Source organism: Hypanus sabinus, chromosome 1, assembly GCF_030144855.1.
Source record: "Hypanus sabinus isolate sHypSab1 chromosome 1, sHypSab1.hap1, whole genome shotgun sequence".
NCBI classification, from domain to species: domain Eukaryota; kingdom Metazoa; phylum Chordata; class Chondrichthyes; order Myliobatiformes; family Dasyatidae; genus Hypanus; species Hypanus sabinus.
Genome location: NC_082706.1, coordinates 128,685,435 through 128,712,289, shown reverse-complemented (window position 1 = coordinate 128,712,289; position 26,855 = coordinate 128,685,435). Strand labels below are relative to the sequence as shown.

The 26,855-nt window shown below is 38.7% G+C and overlaps 1 protein-coding gene across 1 annotated transcript in view; it reads right to left on the bottom strand.

Annotated features, from left to right (window-relative positions):
- Nucleotides 1–25,538, bottom strand: part of ndufv2 (NADH:ubiquinone oxidoreductase core subunit V2) — a 61,281-nt gene extending 35,743 nt beyond the window's left edge. The window contains exons 1-3 of the mRNA XM_059976156.1: nucleotides 25,387–25,538; nucleotides 9,485–9,553; nucleotides 3,603–3,665 (exon numbers count right to left, since the gene is read on the bottom strand). Of these exons, the coding sequence (XP_059832139.1) occupies nucleotides 3,603–3,665; nucleotides 9,485–9,553; nucleotides 25,387–25,428 (174 nt within the window). The 5' untranslated portion in view covers nucleotides 25,429–25,538. The remainder of the gene's footprint in view (nucleotides 1–3,602; nucleotides 3,666–9,484; nucleotides 9,554–25,386) is intronic.
- Nucleotides 25,539–26,855: the final 1,317 nt, after the last annotated feature.

The window sequence follows — 26,855 nt, the reverse complement described above, 5'->3', positions numbered from 1 at the left end:
GACTAGCAATACACGGAAAATTCCATCCAAAGTCCAACGTCAAACAACTGTACACCCACCAGAATAAAGGAAGACGAGGACTTGGAAGTGTCAAGGCCACAAGTCCCTGGAAGAAATGCGAAACATCCAATGGTACGTCATGAAGATGGCTCCTAAGGATGACCTGCTAGGAGAATACCACAGACTGCAGGCAGGGGATATAGAAGCAGAGCCAGAAGACCAGAGCCCATGGCAGGACAAGCCACTGCGTGGATGTACTATCGCCAGATATCAGAGGAGGCTGCCATTATAAAGTCCTAACAATAGCTGGAAACGGCTAAGCTGAGGGACAGCAGAGATGCACTGCTCATGGCTGCACAAGAACAATAAAAGCAAAGGTCTATCACACCAGACAAGATCCAAAATGCAGACTGTGCAAGGAATCCACTGAAACCATCCAACACATGGTAATAAGGTGCAAGATGCAGGCAGGGACAGCGTACACTGAACGGCACAACCAAGCTGCAGGAATTGTGTACAGGAACATCTGTGCTGAGTATGGAGTGGACACCCAAGTCCAAATAGGAAACACCTGAAAGGTAGCGGAGAATGACAGAGCTAAGATCATGTAGGACTTTCAAATACAGACAGATAAGCAGGTACTGGCTAACCAACGAGACATAGTAATACTGGACAAGGAACAGAAGAAAGCAATAGTAATAGATGTAGCAATCCTGAAGGATAGTAACATCAGGAAGAAAGAATGTGAGAAGCTGGAGAAATACCAGAGCTTGAAAGAGTAGACAGAAAGGATCTGGAAGGTTAAAGCCAGAGTAATCACAGTGGTGATAGGAGCTCATGGAGTTGTAACATGTGGACTGGGAGAGTGGCCCCAACAAATCCCCGGAACAACATTTGAGACCTGGTACCAGAAGAGTACACTACTTGGAATAGTAAGGATACTACACTGAACCCTCAAGCTCCCAGGCCTCTGGTAGAGGACCTGCGAATGAGGGGAAAATACTGCTACCGCAAGAAAAAAAAACAAATTTCATGACACATGTGAGTGATGATAAACCTGATTCTGATATGGGTCTCAATTGTGGACTGAGAGTGGGAAGGGGATGGAGAGAGAGGAATCACAGTTGGGAAAAGGGGAAGGGAGCAGGAAACACCAGAGAGACATTTTGTAATGATCAATAAACCAAATATTTAGAATCAAGGTACTCTGCCTGGTCTCTCAGAGCTGGGTGCGTCTGCACCCGTATGTCCCCCTGACCCTGACATTCCTTCTCTGCCATCTGTCTCACACCCCTCCCACAGTACTCCACCTTCCCCATTTCCAACATTCCCTGCTCCCGTCATATTTACAAACTCTCTCTATGCTCCATGTTGACAAATACAGTACTATGCAAGTCTTAGGCATCTTAACTATATATATGTACCTATAACTTTTATACAGTACTGTACATTATTACATCAAATCAACACGGACTGATTATGCTGGTAAGTGTTGCCATGCTTCCAGCACTATTATAGAATGTCCACAACTCCCTAACCTGTACTTGTTTGCAATATGGGAGAAAACCAGAGCATCCACTGAAAACCCACATGGTTATAGGGAGAACAAACAAACTCCTTACAGACAGCAATGGGAATTGAACCCTTATCTTGCAGCTGGCACTGAAACAGTGTTACATGAACTGCTACACAGCCGTGGCACTCCTAACATACTCCTTAGGCTTGCTATCAGAATATTCTGTCGCTCAGGTTGCTGAGGGCTGAGCTACAACATGGGAAAACTGGTGGATTCTGACACTGATATTTGATGTTGCCAAGAGATGGCTTGATGTGGAGATCCAAACTTTTCTTCAGGATCTTGATTCTTGCACCATAAACACACTAACAAAGGCTCAAAGGTATTGGTGTTCCCATACCAGGTTGTAATGCAGCTAGTCAGCAGACATCTATAGAAGTTTGCCAAGGTTTGACACGCCAAACCTCCACTGACTCCTGAGGAAGTAGAGGCACTGTTGTGCTTTCTTCGCAACAATAGTTATATGATGGGTCAAGCACACATCCTCTGAGACAGTGACAGCCAGAATTTTAAAGTTACTGACCCTCTTCACCTCTGATAATTACTGGCTCACGGACCTCAGGTTTCCCTCTCTTGAAGTCTAAAATCAATTCCTTGGTCTTACTGACATAGAGTGAGAGGTTGTTGTTATTACATGACTCAGCCAAGTTTTCAGTCTCCCTCCTGTATGCTGTTTCATCACCCCCTTTGATACAACCCACAACAGTGGTGTTGTCAATAAACGTATGGTGTTGGAGCTGTACTTCGCTACACAGTCATAGATGAAAGCGAGTAGAGCGGCGGCTGAGTACAGATCCCTGTAGTGCTCCTGATGGAAATTGTGGAGGAAATGTTTTTTGCCAATCCGAACTGACTGGGGTCTACAAGTGAGCAAATCCAGCATCCAATTACACAAGGCTCAGGTGTTGGATTTTACTGACTAGTTTTGAGGGAATGATAGTGTTAAATACCAAACTGTAATCAATAAAGAGCATCCTGATGCATACAACTATGCTGTTCAGACGTTCCAGGATTGTGTGAAGAGCCAATGAGATAGCATCTGCTGTAGACCTGTTGTTTCGGTAGGTGAATTGGAGCAGATCCAAGTCACCATTCAGACAGGAGGTGATATGCTTCAACACCATCATGTCTATATCTCCCACCATGTTGACATGGACATCACCATTATTATGTCCAAATACTGGACTCTCTCAACAAGAGTGGAATAACCTTGTTGGAAAGACAGCAATAGTTCAAGATGATAAATAACGGTACAAGAATTTTTTTTTAGTATGCTCTTCATCCAATAGAAGCAGAGCAAAGAGAGGAATAAATGGTTTTAAGTTGAGTGAGTGTGAAAAGCACCAATTCTGTCCATAATTTATTTATTTATTTTTAATTTTATGCAGTACAGTGTACTATTGATTAGAAAGCACTACTACTACTGAATATTTTCCAAATGTTGTCAGTAAGGCAACCTAACTTTACAAAGACCCTCTGACCTTCCAAACAATAATGGCTAACATCAAAGTTTGCAACCCTTTAGTTTCCAAAGATTGTGTTGTTAGAGCATAGATGAGTTCTCAATACTAATTACTTATAATCAAGCTAAGGCTCAACTTAAAATGTAAAATGCTCATTTCCCCTTTTTCAAAATGTGAAATATTCTTCTGATAATACATTAATTTCCAATGGCACAGAATCATTTCACCTTCAGGAACAGCTGTTCTGCTTTGCTTTCTTCCTCCCCTTTTTACACCAAACAGCCTTGGCCTAACATTGTATCAATAAGTAAATGGCAAAGTCATCGTTATATAAAGCAATTTTACAAATGCACTCCTTCTCCCAATGGATTTCACAAAAATTATTTCCTAGAATACCCGAAGAACTATTTTGCTCTCATTTTGTACTATATATTTTTCTTATTGTAACTTCTAATAATTTATATATATTACACTGTATTGCCATCGCAAAACAAAATTTCACAACATATGTTAGTGATATTAAACCTGATTCTCAGAAGAGGGTCAAAAGTTAGTTTTCTTACCTTGTAATTTTCAGGTGTGAAATCAAAAGGTGTATCTTGATTATTCTCAGGGGAATCCCTATGCTTAAAGAAAAACAGATATTTAAGTAGAAGCTGATGAGGGAAAACGGAGCTTTCCATTACATAAATAGGAATTTGTACGTTTTATAGGGCGGATTAACATTTTACACCAGAAGTTTACATCTAATGGTATTTGCTAATGTTTCCACTAATTTCAAAGATCTTCACAAAGGCCTGATAGTCAAGTCCACTTAGTGTCAGCATGGTTGCAGTGTACAATTACATAAACAAAATACTCTGACAATGTACAATTAACATGCATAAGTAGGAAGTGAGCCTAATGAATGAGGTGAGGTTGGAGAACAAGGTAATACGATGATAATGCTCATCAAAGGCACAGCTTTTTCAGGAGAAGTGATTTTGTGCCCTCCAGGGACAAACTGAAACAAACATCCAATTGCTGTCGTAAGATGATCAGTTTGGTTAAAATATGTCTAAATGCAGAGGGCTAGCACATTCCATGGTCAAAGAGTGAATTCTGGAGCAATCATTCTAACAACTGCCTGGGTAAAAGCCATTGAGGCTGCTCCCACCACTGCACGTTGAGGGGCTGGAGGAGATATGCTTTCAAAAAACACTGCTCAAATGTATGTAAAGGAAAATCATGCTAACATTTGCAAAAGGAAGTAATACACCAGATTGAGATTATCAATAGACTGTTATATTAAAGCTACTCCTATAACTTTTAACATTGAGTTGCCCATTTTTGTATCCCTGGACTTCCCTCTGTCTTCTGAATCACTGTTGTAACTTTAGAACTTTCCTTCACAAAGTCAACATTCGTTTTTGGCTTGATATCCTTTACCCATTTTTCTCTCAATATTTGGATGTCATTTGGTGAAATGAAATACATACAGATGTATGTATTTTGATACATACATCTGTAGGTCAGATATGGACAAAACCTAGCTCAAACCCAGTCTTTATCAAAAGTGCAAGGCTGTACTACATAACCAAGCAAGATTTTTCTTCAGTTCAAATATCATGAAACAAAGCTGCTTTAGTTAGCTCTGAGTAAACTGCATATCCCACAACTTGGGCATTAACAAGATGAACATTTTTCACAAAAACACATGCTTCTGATCCTCCCCCACACCACTGAAGGGATGTTTGAGCTTTATTCACCTTTGCACTCAATTACTTTAATGATGCCTTTGCAAACTCCAGATCTGGTCCATGTAGTTGGCAAGTGGGCTGGACTGCCACACTTATTCCCAAACCTCCCCTCATCAGCATGCATCATCTCTTGTCACAATGCAGGTTTCCAAAATCCTTGACCTGAGCAACCTTCATCCATGGTCTTCACCTTCATTACTTCTGCAATCTACTTCAGCCTCATCACATTTCTTCTCTAGTCCACAATCTTTATTGATATCCTTGAAATTTGCAATACATTTTGTAGGGCCTTAGCAATACAAAGTTCCCTTGTATTAGAGTTTTTCACTTGTGCAGGTTGGAGGGGGGCTGGAAAGAGAGTTGGATATTGAAGAGTAAACTTCATTGCTGGAATTCTCAAGCTAAAAGCTGTGGAAGCACACTCAATAATTGCATTTAGAAGCACATATGGAGAATGGAATAATAGACATACATGCCTTTGCTCGAGCACCGCTGCTTTATCCTGTCTGCGTGGAGTTTGTGACTGTGTGGGTTTCTTTCCATACTCTAAGAGATAGGCTGATCATTAGTGAATTGGTTGTTATTCCATAATACAAGTAAATTGTAGAAGAATCAATATGGAGTTCATAGCTATGTGAGAGGAAATGGCTTTCAGGGAAATTAGCCAGGGAATAGAATTAATGAAATTGGAATTGGCTTTGAATGGGACATTCAGCCGAACATGTCGTAAAAAAAAATCAGAGTTTTGGAATCCTAGACAAATGTGTGGCAGAGTGAAGTTCAGGGAGAAGATCAAATTGTGGAGCAAGATTGAAATGAAGAGTCCAGCTTCTGGCATTTTTTTCTCTAAACACATCTCTTCTCATTTTTAAAGCTGCTGACACTCCATCAAAAGTCTTCTCTCAATGCACTCTTCACCATCACAAACCTTGCTGTGTAGATTCTTGATGACTGAGTATTTTACTTTGAAATGATTCACTGTCCAACATTTGTGATTTGAAAACATAACTTAATGCAGAAATCCCCTGTTGCGGTCTTTACAGAATTTTCTTTATAGCCATCTACAGTGCAGTAAAGTGGGACTGATGTGAATTTAACCTAGATGTTGCCAAAAATGTGTCTGCACCACTATTCCATCATAGCTGATATATTATCTCTCAACCCCATTCCCCTATAATGCACTTACTAATAAAGAACCTGTCACCTCCACATTAAATCTACCTAATGATTGATTGTGCCAATGAATTCCACAGATAAACCATTCTCTGGCTAAAGAAATTCCTTCTCTTCTCTGTTCTAAAGGGACATCATTTTATTTTGAGGCTCTGCCCTCTAATCCTATCCATGCTGGTATCTTTACTGTAATATCATAGGCTCTTATCTTGCTTAGCAGACACACATGCAGCACCTTGTCAAAGGCCTTCTGAATATCCAAGTAAACAATATCCATTGACTCTCCTTTCTCTATACTGCCTGTAATTTCCTCAAAAGAATTCCAACAGATTTGTTAGGCAAGATTTTCTCTTTAAAAAACTATGCTGACTTCAGCTTATGTGCCTCCAAGTACCCAAAACCTCATTCTTAATAATGGACTCCAATAACCTACCTCTGAAGGCAGGCTACCTAGCCTATAATTTTCAGTCCTTTGCCTCCCTCCTTCTTAATCCTATGTTCCTATATACATTTAACAATATTTTAAATGTAATTAAAAAGTCATTAATATGATAAGGATTTTAACTTTTATTTTTCTATTTGCATTTAGAGATACAGCAAAGTTACAGGCCCTTCAGGCCCAAAAAGCCCACACCATCCAATTATACCCATGTGACCAATTAACCAACTAACCCATATGTCTCTGGAATGTGGGAAGAAACCAGAACACCTGGAGGAAACCCATGTGGTCATGGGAAGAACATAAAAACTTCTTATAATCATTAGCGGGAACTGAACCTGGGTTGCTGGCACTGTAACCGCTACGCCGCTGTGCCACCCCTTTTATCAGGGTACACAAGCTCTGATACTGTCCTTCAGTCTTGCACTGAATGTTCTCAGCTAATCCAAATGAAAGTGTAATGTTAACCGCCACGCTACCATGCCACTCCATGCTTGGGAAAGGATAAAAGTACCCTTAAACTAATTGTAGAGTAATAAATTTGAGATTACAAATGCTGTAGACTTCAATTGGATAGAAATAATTCTAACCCAGATGTTGCATCTATATAATGACACATTCTTTTTGGAAATATCCTGACAGCAAGTCATGCACAACCCTCATAATCAAAATCAGTTCTGGCAATGTATCAGGAAGTTCCAGGACTGTAGGAGTGCCCCAAACTGAAGTCTGTATATACTGTTATCAAGGGCAATAAATGCTTCCCTTGCCAATGACTCATATAAAAATAATAAATAAGAATGACTATTCAGTACATGAAAGCCAATTTTTTTCATTAATTGATAACACAACTGCAAAGTACAGATGCAAGCTGGAAAACCCTAGATAAAATTGACATAGCACTGACTTGGTGGGCTGAATGGCCTGCTTCCATGGTGTACAATTCAGGCTCAAATGACTAACTAAAATGTGGTTAAATAGTTTCCCCAATGACAATTTAAACACAATAGCTACACTGAACGTAAATACATAATTCCAATATCATAAATATGCTCTACAGTGTACCTGTTAGATTAAACCATGGGGCAGAAATTGCAAAACAAGATAATAGAGTGCTAAATAAACCACAACTTTGCAAAGACTGAGTGAAATCATAAATTTTATTTTTCAATCACAGATGAAATTTCTCATTGACTTAGTTGGTGGTATTGCTCTCCATCAATACATTAAAATTAAATATTTTCTTAGTTACCTTTAGCTGCTTCCACAATACTAAGATATGGGAAAGGGTTAAATTTGCTACATTTTTCAAAGCAGATATTAGCCCTAATTGTCTGGTTATACAGTCGGCCCTCTGTATCCGTGGGGGTTTGGTTCCCGGACCCCCCCCCACCCCCCCCGCGGATACCAAATTCTGCAGAGGCTCAAGTCTCGTATATAAAATGGTGTAGTATTTGCATATAACCTATGCACATCCTCCTGTATACTTTAAATCATCTCTAAATTACTTATAATACCTAATACACTGTAAATGCTATGTAAATAGTTGTTATACCGCATTGTTTAGGGCAGGGGTCGGCAACGTTTACCACTGAAAGAGCCAATATGGACCCATTTCCCACAGAAAAGAAAACACTGGGAGCCACAAAATGAAATAACACTGCATACAACGGGTTTTTTTTGCCTTTATGCTATGTATAAACAAACTATAATGTGTTGCATTTATGAAATTGATGAACTCCTGCAGAGAAAACGAAATTACATTTCTGCATGCAACAAAAACATTTTGAACTCCGAAAAAAAGACGTTGGGTTGAAGGTTACTCCATAGGTAGCCTACCTTGGATCGAAGAATTAAAAGAATGCGCGCACTGGCGGGTGTCAGGCATTGGCAGTGGTGATGTATATTAATAGCGATAAAAAACACGTTGTAGCGGTGTGCTACACGCAGCGCTAAAATAAAGACTGCAGTCAAAGGTAACTTTATTCGAACTAAACAGCCTTGCTTTAAAGCCTCCCTCAACCCGCCCCCCCGTGGGCGCGTATGCTCCAAAAGACACGTACTCACAAACCCCCGTAGGCTATCTCCCTTAGTCGGAACGGTGGCTAATTGTGAGCTGGTTCGGATGTGCCAGGAAACGGTGTCTCCGCAAAGTTTTCATATTGTACCAGATCACCATAATCTTCAAATTTCGAATTACATTTCAAAAGCTAACAAACCACGGGGAGCCGCATCACAGAGATCAAAGAGCTGCATGTGGCTCTGGAGCCGCAGGTTGCCGACCTCTGGTTTAGGGAATAATGACAAGAACAAGAAGTCTGTACATGTTCAGTACAGACGCAACCATCATAGCTCTTCTGGGAACGCTGATGGTGCCTCGGCATCAGCCGATGCCGATTCTCCCATGTTCTTTAAGTCCTTGAGACTGTAGCACTTTACACAGCTAGCCAGCCATCCCTTACTAGCCTTAAACTCCTTCCTCTTGCTCACAACACAAGTAGCGAGCGAACGAGACGCGAGGCAAACAATGCTCAAATACTTTTTATCATCTCTAGATTACAGTACTTTATGCTCCCTCTTAGCCTTTGAGGAATTGCTTTGACCACTTAATTGCCTTTTAGAAGCCATTTTTTCACAGAAACAAAGGGTGCACACAAAACAAATAGTGACCGAACGAGATGCAAAGTGAAAAATGGTCAATGCTGGAGAGAGAACTTCTGGGTTTGCTTTTCGATCCCAATCCGCGGTTGATTGAATCCGCGGATACAGAGGGCCAAGTGTATATGGAACAACATTGCATTCTACTTTGTAAATTAAAATACACAGAGCACTACATCACATAACAACAAATATTTTTAGTTTATTGCTAACTAATCTAACATGGTCTCGAAGATGTTATTTTCTACCCAAATATGGGTTGAGAATAAAGCCGTGTACTTACTATTTGTAAGGATCTTAAGTTAAATCTAAATCTCTAATGGTCCAGAATTGAAAGGGACTGTACCAAGTTAATTCACCTGAAAATACATCAACAACATTTGAAAAGACTTAAAATTTATTTACGCATATTCTATATTGTGCACCAATTACTTACCACAAACGAAGCTGCACCACTTCCTCCTGCACATTGTGCCGTCCTTTGTACATAGCGGATCTGTCTTACCTAAAATGTAAGAAAGAAAAGAACGAAAGTTTTTAGTGAATGTCAGGATCACTTGATAGAGGCTGATCTAAACCACCACTAGAAGTTAATGACAAATTACTGACACAGACACAGTGAACTAGAGGCAGAAGAAAAAAATATCTAAAAATCATTCATTTTTTATTTCTCCTTTAATTTCACAAAAATATACACAACACATTAACAAATGAACATTCAGAAATTAGATAGTTTAGCAAAGGAAGGGGCAAATAACACTAGTGGGGAGGGGGGACTCCAGATGTCAGAAAACTGAAATAAAAACTAAATTCTGGACCAGAAACCTTAACTCTGATTCTCTTTCCACAGATGCTACCTAAACAATTTTCCTAGCATTCTCTGTTTTTATTTAACATTTGTGGGAGTCGTACATAAGCCTCAAATAGTACAGGTGATGCAAAGTACTAACATAAAACAAAATATTTAAGGTGTATGTAACAAGAGTAATAACTGTAGACATTAATCTACATAGACTGGCCAATCCAAACAAGCAGAAGCAAAAATGAAGAATAACTGAAATGCAGAAGATCACTGTTGCATTTTTATTTCAGTGGCCTTTACAGAACAATAATCACAATAAAATGGGAGTATAAAAATTAAAAGAGGAAATAATTAAATTTGAATTATGAAGGCAAAAAGAATGACTCGGTCATGGTAGACTAGGAAATCATATTGAAAATCATAATAAAAAACAGTAATAGCTAACTTTTTAAGAATAATTATGTAGTTTACAATGTATATCCATCTAAGGCAGCTGTGGCTATTTCAAGGAGTTAAAAGCAGTACACATGCTGTTTCCCTGGGCTATGAACACCTAACCTGTGGACATCTCTACATACAAGCAAGCTCTCGTACTAATCTGAAATGCAAAAGTCTGTTTGTTTTCACGAATGGTAGACCTAGTTTCCTCAGTCTCAGCACTTTTAGTACATCTTTATCAGCTTTATGTGTTTTTGATGCTGTTCATTATAAGACTGGAATAGAACAAGGCTATTTGGGCCATCGAGTCTGCTCCGCAATTCAGTCACAGCTGATCCTTTATTCCCCTCCTCAGCCCCATTTCCTAATCCTCTCCCCATAACCTCTGATGCCATGGCAATCAAAAACCTATCAATCTCCACATTAAATACACCCAATGATCTGGGCTCCACAGCTGCCTGTGGTAACAAATTCCACAAATTCACCACCCTCGGGCTAAAGAAATTTCCCTGCATCTCTGTTCTAATTGGATGCCCCTCTATCCTGAGGCTGTGCCCTCTTGTCCTAGACTCCCCCACCATGGGAAACACCCTTTCCACATCTACTTTGTCTAGGCCTTTCAACATTTGAAAAGTATCAATGAGATCCCCTCATCCTTCTAAATTCCAGTGAGTACAGGCCCAGATCTATCAAACATCCCTCATATGATAACCCTCCCATTCCTAGAATCATCATTTTGAACATAGAGGAGGTATGGTTACAATATTGAATGATTTTTGTCTATTTCCTGCTCATGAACAAAACTGACTCCCAGACATCTGTAAAAACAAAACCCATTCCCTGGGACAGTTTGTAGATCAAAGGAAAAAGAATACTGTCAAAGTTAATGGATTTATGAAAAGGAAATCACATTTGCGCTTTTGAAGTTGCAACTAACAGTATAAGCAAGGGTGAACCAGATGTGTTGTGCTCAGACTTTCTGAGGCTTTCAATAAGGCACACGGTATTTGGAAATAACACACGTGTGTGTATGGAGAAACATATGATACAACTGAGTAACAAACAAAGTGTTACTCCTGCTTCTATTCCCCTACTTTCTTCATAAAGAACTTATAGTCTTTTAACATCTTTGGACTATTTTTACCGTGCCCATGGTCTGTTTTTTTTTAATCAAATTATGGTATTGTTTGCACTGTTGTAACTATGTGGCTTTGTGCAGGCCTTGTAGCTTTAGTTTTTGGTCTTGTTTTGTCTGGTGGTTTTGGAGATCCTTTCCGGGGAACGTGCTAAGATGGTAGCACGATATTAATACGCAGCAGCCTCTCTGGACTCTGGGTTGGGGATTGCCAAACGTTATGTGGATTTTCTGGTGTAGACTATTTTGTCATGCTTTGTTGATATCATTCTGGAGGAACGTTGTCTCATTTTTTAACTGCATTGCATTTGTGGTTTTTAAATGACAATAAACTGAATCTGAATCTGAACTCTCCATTCCTTTCGTATTACCTTGTTGTAATTATGTATTGCATGATTTGTCTGGATTGCAAGCAAAACAAAAAGTTTTTCACTGTAACTTGGTACATATGACAATAATAGCCCAGTATTAATAAATGGTAAACACGACAGCCATTGTGTGCAGATGGTGGAGGAAATTAATGTTTACAGTTATTAATAGAGTGCAGGTGTAATACCCCTTGAGAGTTGCTGGCATTGCAACTCTTCCAGGTAAGTAGTCTATCACACTTCTAATTTGTGCCTTGTAGATTGTGGAAAGGCCTTGAGGTCAAAAGGCAAGTCATTCACTGCAGGATACCTATTTGCTCATGTATTGTAGCCATGGTATTTACGTGGCTGATCCAGCTGAGTTGTTGGTCAATCGTGACACCTAAGGTATTGATGGAAGGGCTTACAGTGAGTTCAACACAGTCATATGCCAGGTAATTTATTTTGGTAGTAAGTAGGGGGAGGTCACTTATCACTTGGATAATGCATGTCTCAGTTTGAAAGGGTAGAAGTACATTATTTACTAAAAGTTGCACCACGGTTTAGCAAGGCCATTAAAAAGCTAACTGAACACTACAGCCAACTACAGATTAAAGAAATCATGCCAAAACCATGCTGGATCTCAATTAGATCAAACTTAGTTCTGCTTGCCATGTTATTTAAATACATATACAGACATTGGGCAGAACACAAAAGATTAACAAGGTAGTTTACAGAAACACAATTCTGCTACATCAGGAAAGGATGGGCCAACAGGATCTGTTTTCTCTGGAGAAGAGCAGCTAGGAGTGACCTCCTAGAAATATTAAAAGTAAAGACTCTGGAAGAGTAAAAACAGACTTCCACTTGTGGAGAAAAACTAAACTGGAAGCCTTTGTTATATGGTAATCATCAAAAAATTGAATTGGGATTTCAAAAGGAATAGCCTCATCTAAAGAGTAGTGAAAATATGGAACTTGCAACCACAGAGAGATGATGAAATAAACAATATAAATTAACAGGAGGCTGAAGGCGGACAAAGACGCACGGAGTAACACTGATACTAATAAGAAATATTAGGAGGAGACACATGGAGTATAAAAGTTGGTTTAACACCTTGTGGAACAAATGATCTGTTTGTATGCCATATTTATTTTTTAATCTTATGTAACTAAGTTTATCACAGAGGAAACAAAAGCTCTGTAATCTGTCAAAGAGATTTATGAAATAAAACAGAGTGCTCTTAATCCTGCAATGTATCGTATTTATTAACAGTACAGCTATCTAATCATTGAAAAGACTAAGTTTTATGATTATCTACATAGCAAGACAATGTGCTCCATTCTTTCTGTGAATTTGATAACAAATTTTGGATCATGCACAAATACAGAAAAGTCAGCAACTCCCTGCTTGCCTGCACAATATGAAAGTTTGCATTTTTTTACTCCAGAACACAGAATTTCAAAATTTACTGAGTTCTTTACTATTTAAAACTCTCAAATGTTATATTTGTTATAAACTACCAAGTAAAATTTTAAGAACACAGTAGGCCACACCTCTCACAAACTTAAACCCAGACGTTCCAAGGTACATTGGAATTCCCCTAAAAGACATTCATATAGTTTCAGATTCTACATTTATCTATGTTCCAATCTTTATGACACATTTTGCAAAATGTTAAGAGTTAATAATTACAATTTTGCTTCCTGTGAGAATTCTTTAACATGGCTTGCTACTTTCTCTGCTTGATGACATCACCTTTGCTGAACCCTTGAACTACACCCAATTGTGATCAACGTTGGGAAATACAAACCCCATTTCCAGAAAAGTTGGGATATTTTCCAAAATGCAATAAAAACAAAAATCTGTGATATGCTAATTCACATGAACCTTTATTTAACTGACAAAAGTACAATGAAAAGATTTTCAATAGTTTTACTGACCAACTTAATTGTACTTTGTAAATATACACAAATTTAGAAATTGATGGCTGCAACACACTCAACAAAAATTGGGACAGAGGCATGTTTACCATTGTTTTACATCACCTTTCCTCTTAATAACACTTTTTAATCATTTTGGAACTGAGGATACTAATTATAGAAGATTTGCAATTGCAAATTTTGTCCATTCTTGCTTGATATAAGACTTCAGCTGCTCAACAGCCCGTGGTCTCTGTTCTGATTCTCCTCTTCATGATGCGCCATACATTTTCAATAGGAGATCTGGACAGCAGGCCAGTCAAGCACATGCACTCTGTGTCTACATAGCCAAGCTGTTGTAGCCCGTGCAGAATGTGGTCTGGCATTGTCCTGCTGAAATAAGCATGGACGTCCCGGGAACAGATGTCGCCTTGATGGCAACATATGTCTCTCTAAAATCCTAATATACACATCAGAGTCAATGGTACCTTCACATACATGCCACAGGCACTGATGAACCCCCATGCCATCACAGATGCTGGCTTTTGCACCTTTAGCTGCTAACAATCAGGATGGTCATTTTCATCTTTGGCAAGGAGAACTCGACGCCCATTTTTTCCGAAAACTAGTTTAAATGTGGACTCATCTGACCTCAGCACATGGTTCCACAGTCTTTCAGTCCATCTGAGATGAGCTCAGGCCCAGAGAACTCGCCAGCGTTTCTGCATAGGATTGATGTATGGTTTCCTCTTTGTGTAATATAATTTCAAGTTGCATTTCTGGATGCAGTGATGGACTGTGTTAAGTGACAATGGTTTTCTGAAGTACTCCCAAGCCCAGGTGGCTATAATTGTCACAGTAGCATGATGGTTTCTTAGGCAGTGCCACCTGAGGGTTTGAAGATCACGCACATTCAACAGTGGTTTCCAACCTTGCCCTTTACGCACTAAGATGTCTCTGAATCTTTTCACAATATTACGTACTGTACATGTTGAAAGACCTAAATTCTCTGCAATCTTGCGTTGGGAAATGTTCCTTTTGATCTGACTAACAATTCTCTCATGAATTTTGGCACAAAGGGGTGAGCCACAACCCATCCTTGCTTGCAAAGACTGAGCCTTTGATGGACGCTACTTTTATACCCAGTCATGATACCTCACCTGCTACCAATTAGCCAGCTTAATGTGGAGTCTTCCAAACCGGTGTTACTTGAATATTCAGTGCACTTTTCAATCTTATTTTAACTCTGTCCCAACTTTTGCTGAGTGTGTTGCAGCCATCAAATTCTAAATTTGTGTATATTTACAAAATACAATTAAGTTGGTCAGTAAAACTATTGAAATTTTTTTCTTTGTACTTTTGTCAGTTAAATAAAGGTTCACGTGAATTAACATATCACAGATTTTTGTTTTTTTGCATTTTCAAAAATATCCCAACTTTTCTGGAAATGGGGTTTGTAGAATATCTACATGACTAATCACTAGATCATTATAGGAACCTTTCTTCAAGATCATAAGCTAAAGCTGACAGTTTACTGAGCCTTATGCAATAAAAAAAATAGCAAATAATAAATGACAAGACAAGAAAAGACATCAGGTAAGATTGTGGCCAAGAACAAATACTCCAATGAGAGGATTTGCAAATGCATTTTCCGAACAACGTGGATTAAGGAAAGAAAACAACTTGCACAACAACCTCCTGCACTTTGAAATCACATAAAGAACAAAAAATAGAAGCGGTACGTTTCAAAAGAAAATATACAATCTGTAAAATTCACGCAACACAACACCAGTAATGCCCAGTGGTCCATTCTATTAATCAATACTGCAAAATTGATTTACAGCAAATGTAATTGGAATGTGTTCATTGTATAGTTTTGGGTGCTTCCTCTGCTATGCATCAAGTATAACAATATTCCCTTCATTTATAAAAGCCTAATCTAAATTGTCTCTATTAAATCTTCTAATCTAGGCCTTCAGCAACAGCCAACTGGCCCTCAAATTGGAATTTCAAAAAGTGCATTTCTGAAAATCCATTATCAACAAAATAAAAGTCTACCATTACCTGGTGAAACTTTTGGGAATTTTAAAGTGTAACTTAAGTCTTGTCCAGCAATGACAAACATTTCTTCCACATTTCTGTTATTTACAATCAGAAAATCTACTGCAAGAGCTCTTTGGCCACAGAAATGTTTAATCGTTTTCATTTGAAGAGAATTCATCAAATTCATAAAGTTCTCAGAATACGGAGATAAATTTGTATATTGGTGTTGTCAACCAGATCCAGTCTCAAGTCATTAAACTGCACTTTCAATTAAACAGTAAACAAACATTAAATGCAACAAACCAAGAATGGTGCTAAAATCATAACCTTCCAGTCTCAACTACTAACTCCAAATCAAGCCAGTTTTTCATTTTCATTGCTAAATAACCCCTTTTGAATTTAACCTTTGATCTCCTTGGTGTACTAGCAGAATTAGTGCACTTGATTCAAACAGTACAAAATTTAAGCATCTGGCTTCCTCATCAGTTAATTTAATCAATTGTGCATTCAGCTACATTTAACATGCTGTATTAGAAAGTTTTATTTTTTTTTAACTGCTGGCTGAAGCTTAAACGCGAAGTAAGGAATTAAATGTGGTACAAGACATCAAAGTGATTTATCTAACAGCACAATGCAACATCATTGAAAGCACATGGAAGTCCAGCACAATCTGTAGAAGTATCATGGGTCTACTTAAACCTGACAGGAAATGTGAAATATTATTCCTCCCCTGAACACTTGCAGTGTACACTTACAAAGTATCAAACAAGCAAACAATCATTTTGTTTCAAATAAGATATGCTTTCTACAGAAAAAAGCTGAATTTGGAAATACAATTGCTAACCTACTCTTTATTAATAAACTTCAATTGATTTACAATGATTTCAGTCCTACAAGAGGCTTCCAATCCCCGTTGCCAACATTTATTGAATGATATATGACCAAGAGGCCATCTGCCTCATCTATGCCTGTGACAGAAACAAAGTTGTCCCCAGAGTGCCTCAAAATTTCCCTATGCAAATCTTTGTCTAATTCCCTTTTTAAAATTACTACATTGCCTGATTTCAACAGCCTTTCAGGCAGTGCATTCCAAAATATAATCCTAAAAATATTTCTCCTTACATTGTGTTTGGTTCTTTTGGCATTTACCATAAATCCATCACAACACACACTTCCTTATGTACTCCATCATAATCATTAATGACTTTGTACCCTCTCTGCTCTAAGGAGAGCAAACCTTGCTTCTCAAATCAATGTTTGTATAACTAAATTCCGTCATTCTTAGTACTGCTCTTATAAACCTGACCCCTCTTATTCTCTATAAAATAGCTTTTAAAAAATGGTCTGCCCTTGCACATTACTGTAGCTGCATTATAAATGTTTGGCTTAATCATTTACTCTATATTAGCTCTTTAGTTTTTTCCCTGGGTCAAATAAACGACTAAATATTTGGTTAAGTTGCATTTAATTTGCCGTACATCTGTCTATTTCCCACTTATATTCTTCTGAAGTTAATTACAATCCTCATATGTTTATTACACTTTTGATTCTTGTGAACTGATCTCAGTTATACTGGACTCCTGGTTTGATGTTTAATTTTCTGTGTTGTTCACTCATTTTTTGTCATTTGTGTAATCTGTTATTTTTTATGCACGTTGGGTGCTTGATGTTTTCTTGAACTGGTTCCGTGGTGTTTCTTTGTTTCATAGCAGCCTGCAGAAGGATGAATCTCGGAGATGTATACTGTTTACATACTTTGATAATAAAGGACATTTGAATTTAAAATTGTACAGTTACCCATTAATGATTGTCAAAAAGAGCAGCATTCCTGCACAAATCACTGCATAACGGTACTGTACATTTACATTCAATTAATAACTCAATTACAAACACTTGGTACAATTGCTGCCCTTTAATTTCAGATTTCACTTCACAAACAAATCTGCCAAACTTTATCAAAAGCCCTTTGATGTTGATGTGGACATTAATGGTACTAATCTTACTTTGTCTTTACAACTTTATTAGTTAGTTAGTATAAAGTAAATTTAATCTAATTAGCCCTGAACAACCAATACATTTTCAAACAATTTATTTTCTCCCAGATTGTCTTCTTTGAAATATTCCCCAGTTTTTATATTAATGTTAGATTTATCCTTCTTTCGTTTTCTGAATATTGCCACCTCACAATCTTTGTAATCCTCTGCCACCATTCTTACAAGGAAGGTCTGAAAGATTATGGCTGGAGCTTCTAAAATTCACCAGATTTTCATTCCTGTGACTAGAATGCATCCCATCTGGTTAAAGATGCCTTTTCTACTCAGCATTACTAATCTCTCAAAATAACTGAACTTTGGGTAAAAATGCTATTTCCTTTTGGATTCCCCTTTTTCCCATTAAGTATGTACATTCCTATTGTTAATAATTAACTACATTTTGTTGAGCAACTTATTTTATAACCATTTTGAAGACAGGAGAAAGGGGTTGAGAAGGAAAATAAATCAGCCATGATCAAATGGCAGTGCAGAACTGATGGACCGAATAGCTTAATTCTGCTTCTTTGTCTTATGGCTCAGGTCAACAGAGCAAATGCTCTGAACATTCTAAGTGGTTTATTGTGGCAGGACTGTCACCCACATTCTGATGGAATATTCCTTTACATGACAGATTTGTAGAGAAAAGAGTCTTTTCTGCGTATCTCAATTCACCTCCATCAACCATGCTTTATGGACTATTCCCTTGTATACAGCAATGGTTAATTACTACATCAGAAAGGCTCTCAATTCCATCAGAGACTATGAGGTCTAACTAAAACCTACAGACTACCTACAGCCCATGAACAAGCACTGCAAACTCATGCAGATCAAAAGCTCAACTATACATAATTCAGGACATTTTTCCAGAGAGGTTCATTCCACACAAGGACCTATGAAGAAAAACTAATGTATCAGAGGTTTCAGTCAGTGTTTATTTAAAGACTTTGTATAAATTACCACAACTAAATTTATTAGTGATGTTGGTTGTACTCTGGCTGTAATAAAATATTAATTTTGACAATAAAAAAGTACAAGAAACAAGGTCTGCCGCAGACAACGCAAACACGTTGAGTACTTCATGCAATACATATAATCACCATCTTTCAAAATTCAACATATGACGGGTGAGTAAACTGAATGTCATATTTCTACATTTGCTGGCAACACAAAACTGGAGTGGATTGTGATTCATGATTGTTGTTGACCATGATGCTTCTATATGTTAATCCTATTTACCTGCTTTAGGCCTCTATCCTTCTACTGCTGTCCAATATGGATACTTGTTGAAATGCTTTTTAAATATTACAATATTATCACTTCCATCTCTTCTGGCAGTTAGTTCTCTCTAGGTAGTCACCCTCTGTATGAAAAACCTTTCCCTCTGATTTCATTCAAATTTCTCACCTTTCAAATTAAACCTGTGCCTGCTGGTTCTAAGCTTCCTTGTTACGGGAAACTAAAGACTCTGACTATTCTACACATACCCCTCATAATTTTATAAATTTCTATAATGTCCTATGTTCCAGAGAGAATAAACCCAACCTGTACAGTCTCTCCTTATAATTACAGCTCTCCAGCCCTGGCAGTCTGTCTTTTTTTGCATGCTCTCCTTTGCTACGATGTGTGGTAATCAGAATTGTACACACTCTTTATGTGGTCTAACCAATGTTTTGCACAGCTGCAACATGACCTCCCAACTCTTATGCTCAATGCCTCGGCCTACAGACACACCATACATGCAATTCATTACCACTTTCAGCTTTGTTGGCCTTAACTGCAAAGGTTTTGAGTACAGATACAAGCATGTCTAACTATAACTACTATGGGGCCTTGGTGAGACCACACCTAAAATACTGCATGCAGTATCAGTCTCCTAATCTAAGAAAGATTCTAAGTGCCATAGAGGAAGTGCAATGAAAATTTACCAAACCTGCATGGCAAGATTTTAGTACAAGTAGAAATTAGGTTGACTAGGCTTGGATTCACTAGTTTAAGAAATCTCGTTGAAATTCTGCCAGGGTTCGATAGGCTAGATGCTGGGAAGATGTTGCCCTAGCTATGGAACGGGTAAGATAGTGATCACACTCATGAGGTAAAAAATTGGAGTGAAATGAGGAGCAAGGTCTTTAGTCACAGGTTGGTAAATCTGTGGACATCTCAACCACACAAAATGTAGAGAGGTCAATCACTGAATATACTTATATAGTAGATAGATTGCTAGACACCAAAGTTATCAAGTGTATGGGGAGAAACAGGAAATAATAGTATCAAGGTAGAGGATTTACCATGATTGTTTTGAACTGTAGGTCAGGCAAAAAGGTGTTAAAAGGACTCTTCTGTTTTTCAAGGTTTCTATCATTTAATTTTGATCTATGTCAAATCACTTTATATTTAATAGGGAAAAGATTGACAGGCACAAATCCAGTACTTATTTTGATCATGCTGCTAACCTGTTCTTAGCTATAACAGAGGAAAAATCTTTTTTGTAAAGGCAGTTTAAAAAATTAGTTTACATCATGTTCCTCAAGATGGTCATTTTTTGGCCCCATCCTTTCACAATTTTAAACTGTACATGTTTATTCCCTCTGAAACTTCGTCAAACACTTTGCCTTTCTTTCCTTCTCCAGTTCTCTCTGATACCTCAGCTCACATCTGTCACTGGCTATAAGCTATAGGGTAGTGCAGTACAACAGGCCCTTCTGTCTGCTCCAACCATGATGCCAATTTAAACTGCACATCTGCCTGTACATGGTTATTCCACCACTGCCTCCCCTTCCCCCTCGATTCCCTGTCTGTTCACGTGTCTGTCTCCTCAGTGTTGCTACTGCTATCTTATCTGTTTTCACCACGTTCCCTGGCAGCATAATCCAAACCATCTGCCACTCCCTTTGTGAAAAAAAGGCCTCATAAATCTCCTTCAAATTACACCCCACTGATCTTAAATTTATGTTTGCAAGCATTTGACATTTTTGCCTTGAGATAAAAAGGCTGACTGCACTCTATGTCTCTCAGGTCATCCGTTAGCACCCCACACTCCAGAGAAATCAGTAATGAGTAACAACAAAAACTTGCAAACTCCATTCCATATATAACATAGGCTTAAGAAAGCCTGCACTCAAAGCAAACTGAAAATAAAATCCAACCAGAACTACAAGGATGACTGGAAGGCTTGAACAGCTTACTGATATTCCTATGATGATGCATGTCTCAGTTTTACCATCTTTGTCTGCCAAATCAATGTTACTTTAAGTCTCCCAGCACGTTTGTTCCTAACTGCGCTTTCCCATTTCTGTAACTCCTCATGAATTTGTTTTTAATCACCAAAGCCCATCGTCTGCTCCACTAACCCTATTCATACTAAACACCTTACATTGAAATATCATGCTGATAAATATAGCAAATTGTCCCTTCAAAGGAACTGGCTATCTGTCTTTCAAAACTACTGGCTACTTCTTTTCCTCAAATAACTTAAAATCCTTCTCTCAAGGCAACTCCTGTCTCATGAGTGGAATGCTTTGTTTCTATTCTGTGATCCCAATGCCTGCATTTTAAATTACATGACCTGGAATACAGGAAGGAGATAGAGAGCTTAAGGGCATGGTGTCATGACAACAAACTTTCCTTCAATGTCAACAAAAGAGCTTGTCATTGACTTCAGAAAGGAGGGCAGGGCACATACTCATGTCTACACAACAATGTACAAGATTCAAGATTGTTTCATGTCATTTCCAGTTCACAAGTGTAAGGGAGAACAAAATATTTGTTACTCCAGATCCAGTGCAATATATATCAAATATACACAATAAAAATAAATACAGAATATAGCTTATGTAAATAGATTATATGTACATAATGTAATGCCAAGTACAAGGGTGTCTGTACATAAGGTGACTGACAGGAAATGATAAAGTAGTGGTGGTGGGGTGGATTAGTAGTTGGAGCTGCTATCAGCTTACCGCTTGGGGAAAGTAACTACTTTTCAGCTTGCTGGTCCTAGCATGGATGCTACATAGCCTGTTCCCTGATGTCAATGGGACAAGCAGTCCACGAGCAGGTGGTGGCATACTTCATGATAATGCTGGCTTTTTTACAGCACCTTTCTACATTAATGTCTTTAATGGCGGGGTAGGCTGGTGCCAATGATGCACTGGACAGTTTTGACTGCTGCAGAAGTTTCCCTACCATACAGTGATGCAGCATGTCAGGATACATACAACGCATCTGTAGCATGATGTATACTCGTATTGATGTGCATAGTCCAGTTCTCTATGGTCTCCTCAGAAAGGAGAGGCATTAGTGAGCTTCATTTGATTGTTGAGGTTGAGAGCGTCAAGTTTCTAGATGCGAACATCAACAATAGCTTATCCTCGTCCAACCGTCTGGATATCACAGTAAAGAAAGCTCAACACTGCCTCTACTTCCTGAACAGCTAAAGAAATTTGACATGCCCCTTTGACTCATACCAAATTTTATCAATGCACCAGGGAAAGCACTGTCTGCATGCTTGGTTTGGCAACTGTGCTGCACATGACTTGCAATAAACTGCAGAAAGTTAAGGACATAGCTAGGGTAATAAAACTCTTGTTAGGTCACATTTGTAGTACTGCACACTTTTCAGGTCACTCCACTGTAGGGATAATCTTGAGGCTTTGAAAAGGGTGTAGAAGGGGTTTACCAGGATGCTGCTTGAATTAGTGGGCATGCATTGTAATGAAAGGTTAGACCAACTATGGCTGTTTTCTCTGCAGAGCTGAAGGCTGAAGGGAGATTTGATAGTGGTTTATCAGATTAAAATTGGAATAGATAGAGTAAAAAGATAGTATATTTTTCCCCAGGTTGAAATATCTTAAACCAGAAGGCATGCATTTAAGGTGATGGGGGTAATTTCAAGGGAACATGAGGGGCAGGTTTTCTTTATACCTGGAATGCACTGCCTGGGGTGGTGATAGAGGCAGATACATTAGAGATGTTTAGATAGGCACATGAAAGTGAGGAAAATGGAAAGATATGGACATTGCGTAGGTAGAGGGGGATTCCATTATTCAGTAATTTAATTACTAATTTATTTGGTTCAGCACAACATTGTGGGTACAACAGCCTGTTCCTGAGCTGTTTAGTTCTATGTACAGTTCAGCACAAGAACCCGTCTCCCCCTACGTACACTTCTCTGTAAAGCCGCCAGCATAATCACGACCCCACCCATCGTGGACATTCTCTCTTCATGCCTTTATCATCAGGCAGGAGACATAAAAGCCTGAAAGCACATATCACCAGGCTCTACCTCACTGTTATCAGATTCTTAACCAACCGCTTATACGATAAACTCAACTTCTTTATGATTTTGAACTGTACAGTTTACCCACACTGTATTTTTTTCAGCAGCTTTTATACTTCATTCTGCATTGCTATTGTTTTATGTTATTCTAGCTCAATGCACCTTGTAATGCTATGATCTGTATACAAGACAAATTTTCACTGTATCTTGGTACATGTGATAAGATACCAATTCTAGTAACACAATTATAATTGAAATTAGAATCAACCTTTCAATTTTTCATGTTTGACATCATGTCCTCTTGTACACCAGGATTTGACTATTACTAAACGAAAAGGTGTTCAGCTACTATCCCTCAAAGTGCCCTTTTCACCATTTAGTTAGACCGACCACAAATAAAAAATGTATCGATTGTGAGAGCTTCAAGTGACTCCACAACAAAATCCTTTGGGGCATAAGTTCCAAATTTCCACTGCGCTTATTAAAGATATTTCTCTTTTTCACCATTACATGGCTTAGATTTTATCTGAAATTGCACACTTGAGAAAATAGAGGAGTAAGTATGCGCCATTTTGCCCATTGAGCCTGCTCCACCATTCAATAAGAACATGGCTGGTCAGATCTTGGCCTCAGCTCCATTTTTTTTTTGTTTATTCTCTTGGGTTTACAACAGACCAAAAACTAATTCAAGTTTTAAATTCCTACAATGATTCAGCCTCCATAGTACTCTGGTTCACAGCTCAAAATAAATTTATTATCAAAGTATACATATAGGTATACATCAACCATATACTACCTTAAGATTCATTTTCAGCAAGCATTTACAGGGGAAAAAAGAAATACAATAGTATTTATGAAAAACTATACAAAAACAAAGACTGACAAACAACCAATGTTAAAAAGAAGACAAACTGGGCAAATAAATATTAACATCGAGGATGTGAGTTGTAATGAATTGATATTGTTGTTCAAAGGGTTTTCATGGCCAGGCCTTTCTTCCACACAGATACTGCTGCTGCTCAGGTTGGGACCTGGACGGATTTAAACTCAGGTCTAACCACCTTGAAATGCCACTATAGCACCAGTGAAGAGGACTATTAATATTCATGAATATGTGAAAAATAAAAGTACTCTCTTAATTTGGTGATCGCTTAGTCCTAGATTCCCCTTTGAAAGGTGACATCCTATCAGCATACCTTATCAAAAGGATCAGTTTTCAATTTACCAAATTGTTGAACACCTCAAATATTCATGTCAACCACTTTATCTCAGAACTCCACCTAGTGAATCTTTTCAGAACTGCCTTCAATGCAAATATATATCTCAATAATGAATGAGACCAAAACTCCATGCGTTGACCAGGCCAACACATAGTACAATTGGAAAAAGACTGCCATTTTTCTTATCAATTCCTTTTGCAATAAAGACCAACGTTCCATTTAACAAATTACTTGCTGTATCTGCATTATTACTTTCTGTGCTGATACCCCTCTGAACTGGAGGTGCAGTTTCTCTCCATTTAAACAATTTCCTCACAGCAATAAATCTTTGCACAGCCCTGTTTCAGGCATTTGAAGAAGCTCCTGAATAGGTGTTGTGTTAGATATACACCTAAATGCAGGCGAATGGGATTAGTGCAGATTGACAAAATGGAGTCGCTGTAATACACATCTCTGGGACTCTTTCGTGTGAAAATAGGTCAATGATAAAAATTATAAGAGGACATAAATGTAGATGGGATACAGTTTCTTCTCTGAAAATGACGAACCTTTGGAACTCTTTTTAAAGGGTGATGGGACCGTTTTCTTTGAATATTTATAAAGCTGTTAACAATTGATAACAAAGGTAAAAGCAAAATCTTTGCAGGCACATGGGAATACAGAATTGAGTTTACAATTAAATTAGTCATGACCTTATTAAATAACAGAACAAGCTTAACGGGCTGAGTTCTAATTCTTATGATCGTTTATGTGTCGCCATTTGCCATCCTTTTACGACATCTCTATTTTATTTGTCGATTACACTGTCATTAATGAGTGGGGCTGGAGCTGGCTGCAGAGGGTCGATAGGTTGGCGAGACAACTCCAAGTGGGTCGGGGAGGGGGGGCAGCGTCTGGATAGGTCTGGTGGGGGTAAATGAGGACTATACCCAGGATGGGGCACTTGGCGCCCTCCCCACCAAGGTCGACCGCCGCCATTATCCGCACTCAGGCCTGGCCAAGGACATGGAGATCTGGGCCCAAACTCGCCACTGCTATAACCCTTACCCCCGTTTCCTTCTCTAAACAATGCCCGCCTCGCACCGAAACATCGGAGAGCCCGGAACAAACACTCCGACCTTACCGAGTGTGAAACGGCAGAGCGGAAAAGGCCCGACAGCGACATGACGGCCGCTAACTCGCAGGATCGACGCCACTGCACAGCCTAGCGCGCAGAGACTACAATCGAACTCCGAACGGGTTAACCCACCCCGTTCAGCCGATGTGGGTGTGCGGCATTGAATGCAGAGTGCGTGCACTGCGTCTGATGCTTATATTTTTAAAGCAAACTCTATTTATAATAAAAGTATGCAGAAGAAAAACACAGTGTCTTCTCCACACTCACTATTTGCGCAGAAGCACCACAGAGCTGTGTGCTTAGCCCCCTGCTCTGCCCAATTTATTCTTATGAATGTGTGACCAAGTATATCTCCAACACGGTATTTTAAGTTTGCTGATGACACCATTGTTGTTGGCAGAACCAAAGGTGGTGACAAATTGGCATATAGGAGGGAGATTGGAAATCTGGTTAAGTGGTGCCATAACAAACTTACTCAAAGTCAAGCAAAACCAAAGAGCCTACAGGAGGAATAAACTGTAGGTCCATAAACCAATCCTCTTTAAGGGAATAGCTTCCTTTAAGGGCCAATAGCTTCAAATTCCTTGGTATTAACATATATGAGGATCTATCCTATGACCGATACATAAATGTGATTACAAAAAAGGCATGGCAATGCCCCAGCTTTCTTAGAAACTTAAGTAGATTTGGCTCATCACCAATAAGTTGGCATGGAAACACAAACCCCAGGTACAGAGAAGGCTACAGAAAGTGGGGGATACAGCCAAAGCCAGGCAAAGCCAGTTCCACCATTGAGTACATTGATATGGAGCACTGGCACAAGAAAACAGAATGCAAATCATGGATCCCCAATATCCAAGCTATGCTTTCTCCTTGCTGCTACCAACGGGCAGGGGTACAGAAGACTCAAGTCCCAATCCAACAGGTTCAGAAACAGTTTATTTATTTATTGAGATACAGCACAGAATAGGCCCTTTCGGCCCTTCGAACTGAGGTAAAATCTGGGATTGGTGGGTGGTGCAGTTTTGTCAGAACATCAGAATTGAACTCTGAACTCTAACACTCCCAGCTATAACAGCATCACGCTAACCACTATGCTACTGTGGCACCCGGTTATTACCATACAACCATCAGAGTCTTGAACCGGAGTGGATAACTTCACACACCATTGCTCTGAATTGATTTTGCAAACTATAACTGAATTTTCAAGGATTCTACAACTCATACTATTTCTGTTTTTTTTCTTATTTGCACAGAAGGTCTTCCTTTGCACATTGTTGTTTGTCAGTCTTTGTCTGCTTATGTATAGTTTTTTCATAAATTCTTCTGTATTTATTTTTTCCCTCAAGCTAGTATGGTAACATATACAATATGTAGCTTGATAATAAATTTATTTTTAAAATACTTTGAAACTCTGTGACTCAGAGGGGAAGCAGTGAGAAAAGGCACAGTGTGGTGTTAGGGTAACAGATAGG